This window comes from Cladophialophora bantiana (assembly GCF_000835475.1).
Source record: "Cladophialophora bantiana CBS 173.52 unplaced genomic scaffold supercont1.14, whole genome shotgun sequence".
Lineage (NCBI taxonomy): Eukaryota > Fungi > Ascomycota > Eurotiomycetes > Chaetothyriales > Herpotrichiellaceae > Cladophialophora > Cladophialophora bantiana.
Window position 1 is genome coordinate 636,864 of NW_015971588.1, and position 12,410 is coordinate 649,273.

At 50.6% G+C, this 12,410-nt stretch overlaps 4 protein-coding genes across 4 annotated transcripts; 2 read left to right on the forward strand and 2 right to left on the reverse strand.

The window, feature by feature from the left end:
* Positions 1–2,134: 2,134 nt before the first annotated feature.
* Z519_09028 (uncharacterized protein) lies at positions 2,135–3,462 on the forward strand (the record flags this gene model as incomplete). The annotated part of the gene is made up of 2 exons (XM_016766754.1): positions 2,135–2,605; positions 2,668–3,462. 2 exons carry the CDS (start codon positions 2,135–2,137, stop codon positions 3,460–3,462), a joined length of 1,266 nt encoding a protein of 421 aa, XP_016617052.1.
* A 505-nt stretch (positions 3,463–3,967) lies between these two features.
* On the reverse strand, positions 3,968–4,946 carry Z519_09029 (uncharacterized protein; the record flags this gene model as incomplete). Its single annotated transcript, XM_016766755.1, has 2 exons — positions 3,968–4,499; positions 4,555–4,946. 2 exons carry the CDS (start codon positions 4,944–4,946, stop codon positions 3,968–3,970), a joined length of 924 nt encoding a protein of 307 aa, XP_016617053.1.
* A 2,727-nt stretch (positions 4,947–7,673) lies between these two features.
* On the reverse strand, positions 7,674–8,538 carry Z519_09030 (uncharacterized protein; the record flags this gene model as incomplete). The annotated part of the gene is made up of 2 exons (XM_016766756.1): positions 7,674–8,157; positions 8,219–8,538. The coding sequence occupies 2 exons, from the start codon at positions 8,536–8,538 to the stop codon at positions 7,674–7,676; spliced, it is 804 nt and encodes a 267-aa protein (XP_016617054.1).
* A 1,779-nt stretch (positions 8,539–10,317) lies between these two features.
* Positions 10,318–11,681, forward strand: Z519_09031 (uncharacterized protein; the record flags this gene model as incomplete). The annotated part of the gene is made up of 3 exons (XM_016766757.1): positions 10,318–10,809; positions 10,886–11,048; positions 11,113–11,681. The coding sequence occupies 3 exons, from the start codon at positions 10,318–10,320 to the stop codon at positions 11,679–11,681; spliced, it is 1,224 nt and encodes a 407-aa protein (XP_016617055.1).
* Positions 11,682–12,410: the final 729 nt, after the last annotated feature.

Here is a 12,410-nt window from a genome sequence, read left to right on the forward strand (position 1 = left end):
CCAGGACTAGACCGTCAAGACGAATGTTAACCACTTTTTTTAAGGATGCACTGTGCTGTTGATGATAGGCGTAGGGTGGGCAGTCAATTGCGAAATCCCAATTGGGCACCCAACTTAGAGTATCTACCGACAGTGTGTGGTCCGGGAGAGATACATCGGAGAGCACAGCCAAGTTTCTGTGTTCAGTGAGAAAATATACCGCACTATTTTCATAAACCTCTTTCACGCCCATGGAGGAGTCCGCTTCAATACCTGACCGTTCCAGAAGAAAGTTATCCCGGGACAGCCTTGTATTATTCTTCAAGGACTGCACCAAGAGAACCGTGGTGGGCCCAGGGGTCAGACCGCCCGCCAGCAGCATGCCAAAAGGGGAGAAATTGAGAATTAGTTCAACACCCGCATGAATGGTTTCCCAATCCTGAGAGCGAGTGCCGACCAAAAAAACAAAAAACAAAAAAAAAAAAAACAGAGACACAATTGCCTTTTACAGCCCGCTGGATTACCTAGACACGCTAAAACCAAGGCCAATGAAGGAGATCTCCTTGCAAATTCCATGAATGGTGTGGGATACTGTTTGCTTTGAGTGTTACGCTCGAAGACTGCCAATTCTGCGAACGGGAGAGTCGAGAAACCGGAGCAGATGGAACGCCTGCGACACTTGTGCATCACCGCATTCCCCAAGATAGACTAGGACATGCGATGCCTGAGAGTATATCTGTCCAATCAACTTGACATGCTCGTCTTTTTCTGCGCCATCAACTGCTTGGTTGATGCACAGAGTATCGGTCCCGAGAAAGCTCGGGCGGTCTTGGTAGCGGCATGTTTGAAGCGCCATGAGAAAGGATCTTCCGACCTAGATTGAGATTGAGCCACCATCGCAACTGGCGTATTCGCCCTCTGAACTATCTCCCCAGACATAGGAGATGGCTTCAAATACTAGCTTTGATGACAACGATTGAGTTTTCAGAGCACAGGCGATCTTATCCGAAGAATTTCCCAGGCTAAGTCTGAGTATGCGGAAGAGTCTGCCTGACATCAAAGAGTAATTAGTTCGTCTGCACATCTCAGCGAGGACAGGGCTACAAGTGCAGAAGGCAGTGAGTGATATTGGTACGCGGACATTACAATCTTTGGAGAATCCACGCAAAAGGCTCTCCCACTCTCACTGAATACGGTCTGGTGACCCAATAAATCTCAAGTATGCGATCGCAAGAAGTGATAGGTCTTCGGCGGATGTAAGCAACATACAACATGGAGGCATGTAATTTGTAATTCGGACACCAGGTGATTCCCGCTCAGTCGCGCCCGGAGACACACGAGGATAGATATGAGCCCAAATCAAGAGCACTATTGTCGCTTCTAAGACCAGTTTCTTCGGATTGAACAGCATCTGTCCTAGCAATACTCAGTCGAATAGTTGCCTTTTTTATGTATTAATCCCGCTGTGCCGCAAAAGCAGATGAGGCTCTGTCGCTATCATAGCCGCCTTTTTCGCCCCTCCTCGATTCTGGCCGGTGTATATGCGAAGACTCAGGGTGACATGCTGAACCACATACTGAGGCGAAACTGGAATTCCCTGCTGTGATCCAGGTTGAGGCCTCGTAATGATTTCCTGAAGATATACAGACTAGCAAAGGATCAAAGAATTTAGTATGGGCAGTGCGGTTCGGATGGGCGACGTGGTTGCCAAGAGGGGTAGCGGCCAATGCGGACTATTTGAAGGCGTCGGAAACGCGCTAGCAACTCCTTTATTACCTAGCGAGCTATTTGGTAGGTAGCGAATGCGCTGGTGCCGTTAATAGTACGGGGTAGTGGAAACCCAGTGCAAGGAGCCTTGTCACATGATCGCCTCTCTACTTGAAACCCGCTTAGTAACACCCCAAGGCATTGTTACTCAGTCAGGCCTCCCACTCAGACCTCCTTAATGATGAACATCTCGTTTCGCCACCTACAGGACATCAATATCGCCATTGCAAATCAATTAGATATATGAGCCCTGAGCACGGCAGATAGGGCTTCACATCCGAAGAGCTATGACGACTGAGGCCCGCGAGCACGGGTGATGCTGGAAGTTGCTCAGGGGGAAGACTCTTGATTGAGCTCAGGGATAGAGCATAGGAAAGAACAACAGAAAATGGCCGACAATATGGAGGTTTCTCCTGGCATTTTGAGCAATCAGCAAGACAAACAGCCCGAAGCCGCCGCCTCTGCTGCTACTCTTCGCTTTGCCCCAACAACAGATGATCCGTCTGAAAAAGACTTCACAGAAGCGCGTCCTGCCCAGGCCATCAAGAGAATTTCGGAACCCTCAGACAGTCAACTCAGCCCGCAAGTTTCGAAGTCATCTAAATCAATCTACCTGGAGCCGCCACCAGTAGTGATGAGACCGCCCAAGGTCAAATTCGACGGGTTCAGCTCAACAGCTCTTTGGTGGTTGTCTTGGGGCCGAAACGAGGAGAAAGACGTCCCCGACTGTGCAAGATCGATGCGTCGGTCCTACTCTTACCGAACGACGTTTCGATTTTTCGGGTTCAGTTTGTCGACGGATGTCACGTACAAAACTTCGGAAAGCGGCGTCGATACCGCCATGAAAAACGTTCGTCTGGTGAGTAGAAATTCCTGGCGGTGTACGCGGTAGATGGATTGCTGATTGAAACCATCGACAAGGGTTGGGGAGACTCGGAGACGAATTGGGTACGTGACAAGCTACCATTGGTACGGCGAAGATTTGGCCTCTCCAAAAGAGAGCAGGCAGATTCAGCAGATGAAGAGAGGCAAGACGCCTCCACTCCAGAAAACAGTAGTACCACAGCGGTAGAAGGTCAGAAGATCACCAAAGAACACAAACAGACGATTCCCCACATAGCACACCCGTGGCACCTTGACTACTATTATGTGGTCGTCGGCATCATGGGCGACCAGATCGCACCAAAGGAGACTCTCCGACGTGTTGTAAGCATTGATGGACTGTTCCAGCAGATACGCAAAGCCCATAGATACCTGCGGAATCCAATTCGAAGGGCGGTGTCTCTGAAAGAAGTCTGCGGCTTCGGTATTTATCAGTGTGACCCCAGCAAAGGCTACCACCGAGAAGTGGAACTGGATGCGGAAACAGAGAGCGCGCTCTCAGAACTCTGGCGAAGTTACAATACCCATAGCCTCGACCACGAGGGTCGCTGGCTGTTGTGGATCCACCGGCATTTTAACAACAGCTCGAAGAACCCGGAAATGGGCACATTGGCTCTGAAACTACGACTTCGGTGGTCAGTCCTCAAGGTCGTGTTCTGGGGTGTTGTGCCCATTCTGTTGAGCCTTGCCGTGGGTTTCTGGTACATGTATTCAGACCACGGAGAGGTTGACGACGTCGCGGTTGCAGAAGCCGCGTGGGTTATCGCCACTTATATCATCACAGCATCGGCGCGTGAGTCATTCGCTTCCAGACTGTGCCCAGCAGGAAACTAACTAGGGACCAACAGTGATCTTTGCACTCTTGGCCGTTATCACACAGCTCGGAGATATTTGAGCTGCCGTGCCTGGCATCTCTGTTTATAGAACGATGCAGTGCGCATATTTCCCGACCTGTCTGTGTCCCGCATCAAACGTCTAGTATATAGACGTAGTTCACGAGCGATAGAAGTCAGGAGGAATTGCTCGTATCTTAGACACCGGAATCCCGCCAATAGGCCAAGGGGTCTGAGAAATGGAGCATGTATGCCTGAGGGTGGCATCTTGCAAAGGATATCTATGTTCCAAGCTGCGCTCCGCTACCCAATGGCAGTCATGCACTCAACGATTTTCAAACGTTGGGAAATCATGGAAAATTTGCGTCCGCAATTGTTTCTCGCTCGCCATCCGAGATATAAGGAAGCTTTTAATAATTTGTCAAGTTAAAAGAAACTTTTATTCGTACAGCGAATTACTCAGAAGGACCCTCGGCTAGGACGGATGGTCAAGGGGTGGAATGACGTTAGGTGGCCCCCTGGATCCATCCGCTCAGATCTACCAGCGGTAGGGCGATAGGGAAGTCCACAGAAGCCAGGAGCAATGCCAGTAAGAGGTACCAGCCCGCCATACAGCTCACCGCAAAACTCGCGCCGCCAACATATAAGGTCTTATCGGCGCCGAGACCTCCGTCCGCCAACAGCCAGAAAGTGGCCGTCAGCAGGATGAATCCAGTGAACAACCCCGCAAAGATGATGACAAAGACCAGATTCGTCCGCAGGGCACAGACCAGGTAAATGAGACACAGCACCGCCATGAAGATCATGAAGAACCCAAACGAGGCATTGAAGCCTTTGGTCGCGAGGCCGGCCGTGATGTCCGTTGGGTCGGGCGAGTATGCGCCAAAAGCATTGAAGAATGGAAGGAGGGTGGCGCCGTAGGAGAACCAGAAGCCGCCGAAGGACGCGAACACGACGAAGGGGAATGTGTTGCCGGCGACCCATTCGAGGAAACCACCGAGGAGCATGAGAACGCCGCCGATGAAGAAATACGCTCCACTGTAGCAGAAATGTCAGAGTTTTGTCTTGGTGGTGGGATGGGATTTGCACATACACCGAAGCAGCTCCATTTCCACCCGCACCTCGCCAGCCCATCAGATCACAGCTCAGCGGGCTCAAACACAGCAGGAATCCGACAACCGACAATGGCGTGGGGTTGGCGAATTTTTGCTGCGCGCTCTTTGCGGCTGGGGGTTCTTGGCTCTGTGCCTTCAAGAACATCCGGTCGAACATGTCGGCCGGAATCGACACCATGGTTGCGTCTTGGAACGATGGGGGAGGCACATTGGGTACAGCAGGCATAAAGTTGGTGGTGTTGTCCACGTAAAGCTTCTGATCGTACGACTGGGCCAGTGGTACACCTGTTGAAGCCGGTGGTTTATAGTAATTTGAGCGAGAGCGTTGGATAGGGATTGGGCCTCTGATATCGTAGGGTCCAGATGCCATGTTCGCGACCAGAGACGTAATGCAAGGCAAACAGGCTAGACACCAATAGTGGAATTGGGATGAATGTGGTGTGATTTCAAGAACGGACGAAACGCAAGGCAAATACAGACCTTAGAGGGGGAGACAGTCCTAAATACCCTCCTATTCTCGACCAAAACAAAAGCGCCAGCCGTGCCAGTCCTGTGATGGCGACAGCCAAAAACTGGCAGCGAGCCGAGTCTGGAACATACCATGCTTCGACCTCGACGATCACCATGGTCCAGAACCAGTAAAAGTGCAGCAGTGAGAGAAAGCCAAGTATTGGCGAAAGTCATTCATCCTTTGTGATGGGCGCAAGACACCCAAGAAGTGTTTGGAGATATGCTTGGAAGCTCTTGGTATGGAGTATATGTATATCCCTCACTCATCCCTTACTTCGTCCCCTGCTCAATTTGTTAATGCTGAAACAACGCCAAAGGCTGGGCAGCCGAGAGTGTGGGCCACAGCAAAAGATCCGGGGATGGTGGAACGTAAGGAGTCTCAGGCAAGGCTTGGCGCTCAGGGGTAAACTTTTCGTCCCTTCCCATAGGCGCGGGTGACAGTCGATCGGTTTCGACACACCGTAAGGCTACAAGGTCAAAGGTTGAAAGATCGTGAACCCACACCGCCGGATGCCCAGCTCACACAAGAAATAGGGCGAGATTTGGCGGTCGATAAATCGCGAATGATCCTCAATTACTTTGGAAAGTACAGATCACATCTGACTTCGCTATTTGATGAAAGAGCAAGATAGGTGCTTTAGTTAGTGTATGAGAATGATACGTGCGAGACCGTTCCGCTAAAGCTCACTTTTATACTCGAACTGCGGAGTATGCACGGGTGAACTTCCGTTGGATGTAGCTTCTTGAGAGGCGAGAAACTTTGTCTAGATATACAAGGAACAATCCAGGTGTATCAGGATAAGATTTTCTGTTTTCGCTTTTGAAGATGCTTGCCCCGTATATAGTATATATTAAGAGGAAGAGAGCTTTTCCTACCTCACCCCCGAAAAGCGGTGGTGGAAGAAGTCATAAATGGAGGTCGTTGAAGATTGGGACATTCCACGGGGTCGATGTTGATACGTAATTTGTCCATGGACCAATGGCCTGAGAGGCTTCTCGGAAAAATAATACACATACTGTAACAGGGCATTTCAGGGTTCGGCATGCACGTGAAACAACCCACAGAGGCTTGTCCAGCAGGTCGGGAATCGAGAAGGCGTTTCTAGTTGACGCTGACAGAGGCAACACCACCACCAAAATCACCCCCAAGTCTCCTTCCTGGTATCCCTATGCCAACCCAACACAGCCATTGCCTTATTACAATACTCTTGCGGGAACTGATTCCAAACTTCTTTTGGAGCATGGCAAGGCTTTGGGAGAATCCTGACCTATGGCCGGAGAGACTAACTTCCCGGAGCAATAAAACATATTCATGGGAATTAACTTCGGACTGTGCTCTTGGAGAATGTAAAATTTTACCATCTACGATAATTTATAGCAATCTAGGGCCTGAAAACCCACTGAATTAATTCCTATCCCCCGTAGGTATTGACTTTGAGAAATCCCCTTCGAATCATTATGAGGCCTCCCACTTCCTTAACTTGTTAGAAACTAGCATCCAAATCCTGGATGTCCATTGGTATGGCCTTCGGGATTTTGCCCGACGTCGAAATGCTCACAGGCATATACGAGAGCACCAAGGAAGCAGCCGATTGCAAGTGTAAGTTTGATATGTTCACCGTCATCGATATACTATTGTTTCTGCAACATTAGTGTCTTGGGGGATGGAAGGTCGAAGCCGAAGTCAACGGTGTTGCCAACGCCAAAATGCATAGCAAGCGCCTATAAATGCGGGAACACCCAATACACAGGCGAAAATTGTAGCGACTTCCGCTCCCGTCGTAAGACGGTCTTTATGACGGGCACCTTTCGGGCTCGACGTCGGTGCGCCTGCAGAGTTAATCGCCGTTTCACTGCCCGTACCGCATTTCGTGGGCTTGCTACATTTTGCTTCTCTCCAGGCTTCTCTGAGATTCACAGGGTGGAAACAGATTGCAAAAGGGAGAAAACGTCGTACTGGCACAGCCACATCTCCTTCAGCAAGTGCAAGTGTGGCATGAGCGTCTTTTAAAGGCATCAGGATGGGCGCCGGTCGTGCCAATCGATCTTTTTTTGGCCCGGCCAACCAGGATGGTATGCAACCTGAGAAGGTCCTGTATTCCATAATATGGTAGACTCCCCTTGGCACGAACTTCAAAAATAGCAGTGGTGGGCTCGACGAGAAGAGCGAGAATGGAAAAGAAACGTCAGGAGTGTGTGAATTGATCTCCTGGGTGAGTGGATTTGCCGTTGAACCTGCTCGGATGGCCCAAAGCTGCGAGGCTTGCTAGTCAGTGTGCTGGCGCAGTTTTACATTGGCAGAACGTTCGGGGGCAAACGAAACCTTGTTAGTATGCCTCATCGCTGGCCACTTCTTCAAAATCAGGTGCTGGGAATAACCCGAGATAAATAGAGCCCGCTCCATTCCTCGATTCATGGTACCTGCAGTCGTCGTGATCGTCGTTGCGGCCCCATTTCTACAGTCCATCCTCTCGTGCGCGATTTCTGTGCTGCACTGATTCCCAGTCTGATAATTCCACCCAAGTCTCGAAGCAACAAAATCAACCGTCGGGTAGATGTAGAACCCATAGAACTCACACCTTCCCCATTATGGACTTGAAATCAAAGCTGCGCCCACACTAGGCGGGAAATCATCATCAACGGGATTCTGCATCGCGGTCTTCAACCAACAATTGCCATTTCCGCCCTGCACCATCATGGCTAGGTTGGCATTGTACATGACCCCGTGACATACCGTCTGCGCTTGTAGAACGTTCATATTCGCACATGCTTCGACGCATGTATCTAATGTGTAGGTGATTAGGGAGACGATGTCGTTACCGGGGTAGTTTTTGTCGCATGTTAGCTGGAACTGGGAGCCTGAGGCGGAGTAAACTGACGTTCCCGTTGTGCAGTTGAGGGAAGTGGTGTTAACGGAAGACGGGGAAAGAGGGGCATAATCATTGACGAGGCCATTTACGGGCGAGGATGTAGCTGTGGAGCTGGTGGTGGTAGTCGTAATCCTCGTCGTTGTAGTGATCGTTATTGTTGCTTGCGATTCCGCTCCGATCGGAGAGTCATTGTTGTTTGTTCTGATCTTTTATCAGTTTTGAACACATCTCGGCTTGGGGGATTAACAGGGCTGAAGCATACGAGCAGTTTTTGTCTTTGCTTGCGGCGATTGCGCCAATCCCACCTCCAAATCCGGCGGCACATATCGCTAGAGTCACGGCAGCGACGAGAATCGTATATGCTAAAACTGAAAGTCCGCATGGTAAGTGCGATGGGGTACATGCCAGTGGCTGATTGTAAGGCGTCGGAGAGGAGGGATGGTAGTCTGAGCCTCCCAGCTGATCGCTAGCAGCCCCGGGGTATGCGTATGGCTGCGAGCTTGTATATTTGTCTGCCTGACCCTGGCGTATGATCACAGCTTGCTTCTCTCGCGAGGCACTGGCGACTTGTAATCCATCCATGGCGAATGGTATATTGACACGGGTGGCTGAGAAGGGATGAGGCTACAGACTACGTAGTTAAAGTGGCAAGCGGCTGAAAGCTGGTCCGTGATTGCATTAGGATCCATCGAGACTAGAGAGCGACAGGAGATCTTTGAAGCGCCCCCTGAAGCGTAGTCGAACAGGCCTGATGACCATAAAGATTGGGGAGTGGCCCTGAGAAGTTAGATGGCCGATGTGAGTCGTCTTGGGTGCCCACAAGGCCCTGTTACGAACACAGGTAAAACCTACCGTCGAGAGCTGGGCTTGCGTCCCAGGTAAAGCCATCGGACATCAAGTGAACCAACTACTCGGTAGGTACTAGGCGCATTGACCGGGGCCTTGGGGGGGTCAACACGGAATAGGATGCGGCGAGGCGGCTAACTGTTATCATAGCCAAAAAGCGGTTTGATGTTTTGATGAAGGATGGAGGAGATTTTCGCTCGACAGGTGTTTCAAGACTCTATCTTTCATGTTGGTCGCGAACCTAGAAGGAGACCCCCACTTTCGGGCCATCCAAGGCGCCTGGCGGCAACTCCTAGCACGAGCTCTTGACCACTTGGGACCCTCTGCCTGGACGGATGAAGGGGTTTGGAAGACAAGACAGACAGCAGGCGCTTTTAGTGAGCATGAGCGACTCCGTCTTTTTGAGCCGAAGCTTTGGGATGTTTCTTTGTTGTATGGAATGCTGGGGCATATGGTTCGATATCCATATCCCAGTGCTTAAGCGAAATTGGCACTACTCCCCATCTTGTTCCAGATGGGACAGGGATCTTCTTGGTGTGGAGTGTGTACGTCTGAGGCCGCCAGAACTACGTCATGAACGGGAAATTCAACTCTATTCGGTGTGGACAAGGTGTGGGTGAAATGGTAGCGCACGGCTACAATGCATATTGGATTGTTCACGTAGACCATTAAAAGGGGCAGTTTCCAGGCTCGGTGCGAGGAGTATTAATAACAACCATCACCTAAATCGTGCAGGACAGATGGGCATCTCTCCACCGACAAGGCACAGCTCTATCTCACTCATATCCTAAGTAGACTAAAAAATGCAGTACTGGGAACAGGTGTTTGCACCTCAGACTTGGGTTAGTTGCCCAGCCCTGAGTTTTGCGTCCCCATTACGGCTGGCTTGAAGTAGTCTGTGCCTGGTATTCATCTCCTTCAAGTTCGCACCTACCATATTTGATCTATTCGTCTCCTAAGGCGACTTAACACCATCTCAGCCATTCATCTTTTTCGCTTGTTGTCCTCATCCTACATCCCGATATTTCCCCAATTTGCTGCACATGATAGGCGGTCCGAGGAATTTCGAGAACTTTTAAATGGCGATGTTTGGTGCGGTCTTCGCCAGTCTCTTTTTGTATTCCTCGTCAACCGGGGTGATGGCGGCGGGTTTTGAACTCATCTCCGTTCTCGAGGAACTTTGCAACCATGTGGTGAACAAACGGATTGACTGCCTCTTCAGGAGCTTTGTGAATTTGCACAGGGCATCTTCAGTCTACTCCTTCTCTAAGTATGCTTCCTTTTCACGCGTCGTGCGTTCAAGGGCTTTTGCCATGCACGCCTTTCTATGCTCCCGTGTAGACAATTTTTAGGTGGGGCTTAAAATTGCGGGGAAAATTCTCTTCAATGGCGGGGCGCTTGGCTCCAATGAAGGATTCACACTTGCTCTGGCGCCACCGACGCTTACCGTTGACTTTTATTTCTGTAATATTTTGTCTCTCGTCGAAGACTCAATACGTCCCCTCCGCGACAAGTATGGCTGACTCGAAACTACACCGAGGGCCCCCTTTTCGGGCAGAGCACATGGGATCTCTCCTTCGCCCTCAAAAACTCCTCGATGTCCGGGGAGCCATACGGGACAAAAACCTCTCCCCAGAGGAAGCAGGCCTCCCCGCGGTCGAAAAGGAGTCCATTGGTCAGATTGTCAAGACGCAACTCTCGTTAGGCTTCAAAGCCGTCACGTCGGGAGAATACAACCGTACTCGCTTTTGGGGATTGTTTTGGGACGAATTGGAGGGCACTAAACGCTTGCAGGATGCGGAAGCGAGTATGTTTCGCCTGTATCATCCCGATGTGGTGTCTTTGATCGAAAAGGACCGCAAGGTCATGCCTGGAGATAGTGTGATTGCTGGTGCCAAGATCAAACATGCGGGCACACAGTCGAATCTCCACGAGCTACGCTTGGTCCAGGGCTTTGTTCCAAAGGAGGACTGGGGTAATATCAAGCTCACTATGATTACGCCCTCTGTAAGTCTTTTGAGCATGTACACGGAGTCGTCGCTTGGTCGAAAGATTCTGGTGACTGATAATCCCGATCTTGAAGTGGTTCCACATGAGGTACAAACAAGGCCGAGCATACACACCTGAAGCATACGAGAACGATGCCGAGTACTTTACGGATGTCGCCAGAGCGTATTCGAGAGAACTCGAAGTTCTCTACGAAGCCGGTCTGAGGAATGTGCAATTTGACGACCCGAATCTGGCATGTACGTTTATTCCGTGTCTGTCGCGCTTATCCACATAAACGCTGACCATAGCCGGCGTGTAAAGATTTTTGCTCCAAACAATTCAGAGACGGCTGGGCTCAAGACCCCGACAATATTGGCTCTGTCGACGACCTTCTTGACACCTACATCAACCTCTACAATGACTCGATATCCAAATGCCCTCCTGACATGCACACGGGTGTTCATTTGTGCCGAGGGAACTTCATCGGTGGGCGACATTTTGCAGAGGGAGCGTACGACATAATCGCTAGCAAACTGTTTCAGAACCTCAATGTCAACACCTTCTACTTGGAATACGACACCCAACGCGCCGGCGGATTCGAACCCTTGCGGTACTTGCCGAAGAACAAAAACGTGATCATCGGCTGCATCAGTACGAAGTTGAGAGATTTAGAAGACAAAGAGGAAATGAAGCAGCGGATCTACAAGGCGGCAGAATTCGTCGCCGAGGGGTCGAATCAGTCAAGGGAAGAGGCACTCAAGAGAATTGGAGTCTCTCCGCAATGCGGGTTCAGTACTCATGAAAGCGGGTATCCGTTGAGCGAGGAAGACCAAGAGAAAAAGCTGAAGTTGATCAGGCAGATTGCAGATGAGATTTGGGGCGAGCCCTGAGATAGTCTTGCCTTTGTGTGGGGGCGTTAAAGGTTCCTTTCCTTGGCAAGCAGTTGATACACATATTTGGCGGCTGACGAGAGCATTTTGTTGTCACCAGAGCATTTCAACAATCTGGGTTAGACAAAAGGTCCAGTGGGTTCAACACGGCTAAAGAAAAGAAAGGGATGACCATAAAATCACGACGAGCATGTCTGGATGACGAGTGTTGGATATTTGGATTCAAGGGCTGACACATAATCAACAAGGCTGACTAGTCTGTCTGGTTGCTACCGAGGGAGAGTTTGGTGGCCGCTTTGTCGCTCCGTCATTGCACCGAGAAAGCGGTGATTTTCCGCCTCGTCGGCTTCCAACGGTCTTTGATCTGTTGTTCTTCGCCAAAACCCCCATCTTTCTTCGAGTCTGTCCGTCCCATCGCGACCTGTGATAAGTCACAAGCCCGCCACCCCACAAACTCCAGGACTTCCCCAGTCAAGTCCAGTCTCATGGTAGCCAATGGTTAGTCCTGCTAGAGATTGTCTGCCAGGGGCATGACTCCTCCTGCAACCGTACAACGGAAAAAGCCCGGTCAAGACGCCGTCCGTTTCCAACACCTCTCCAGCAGCTCTTTGTGTCCTTGTGGCGCCTCGCCAGTTGGTGGCTTTCCTCCATTGGACTCTTGATGCTTCGAATTTAGGCGGGAAAAGACCTTTTTTCACGAGGTACACCTTCGGAGCGTGCCAGCCGTCT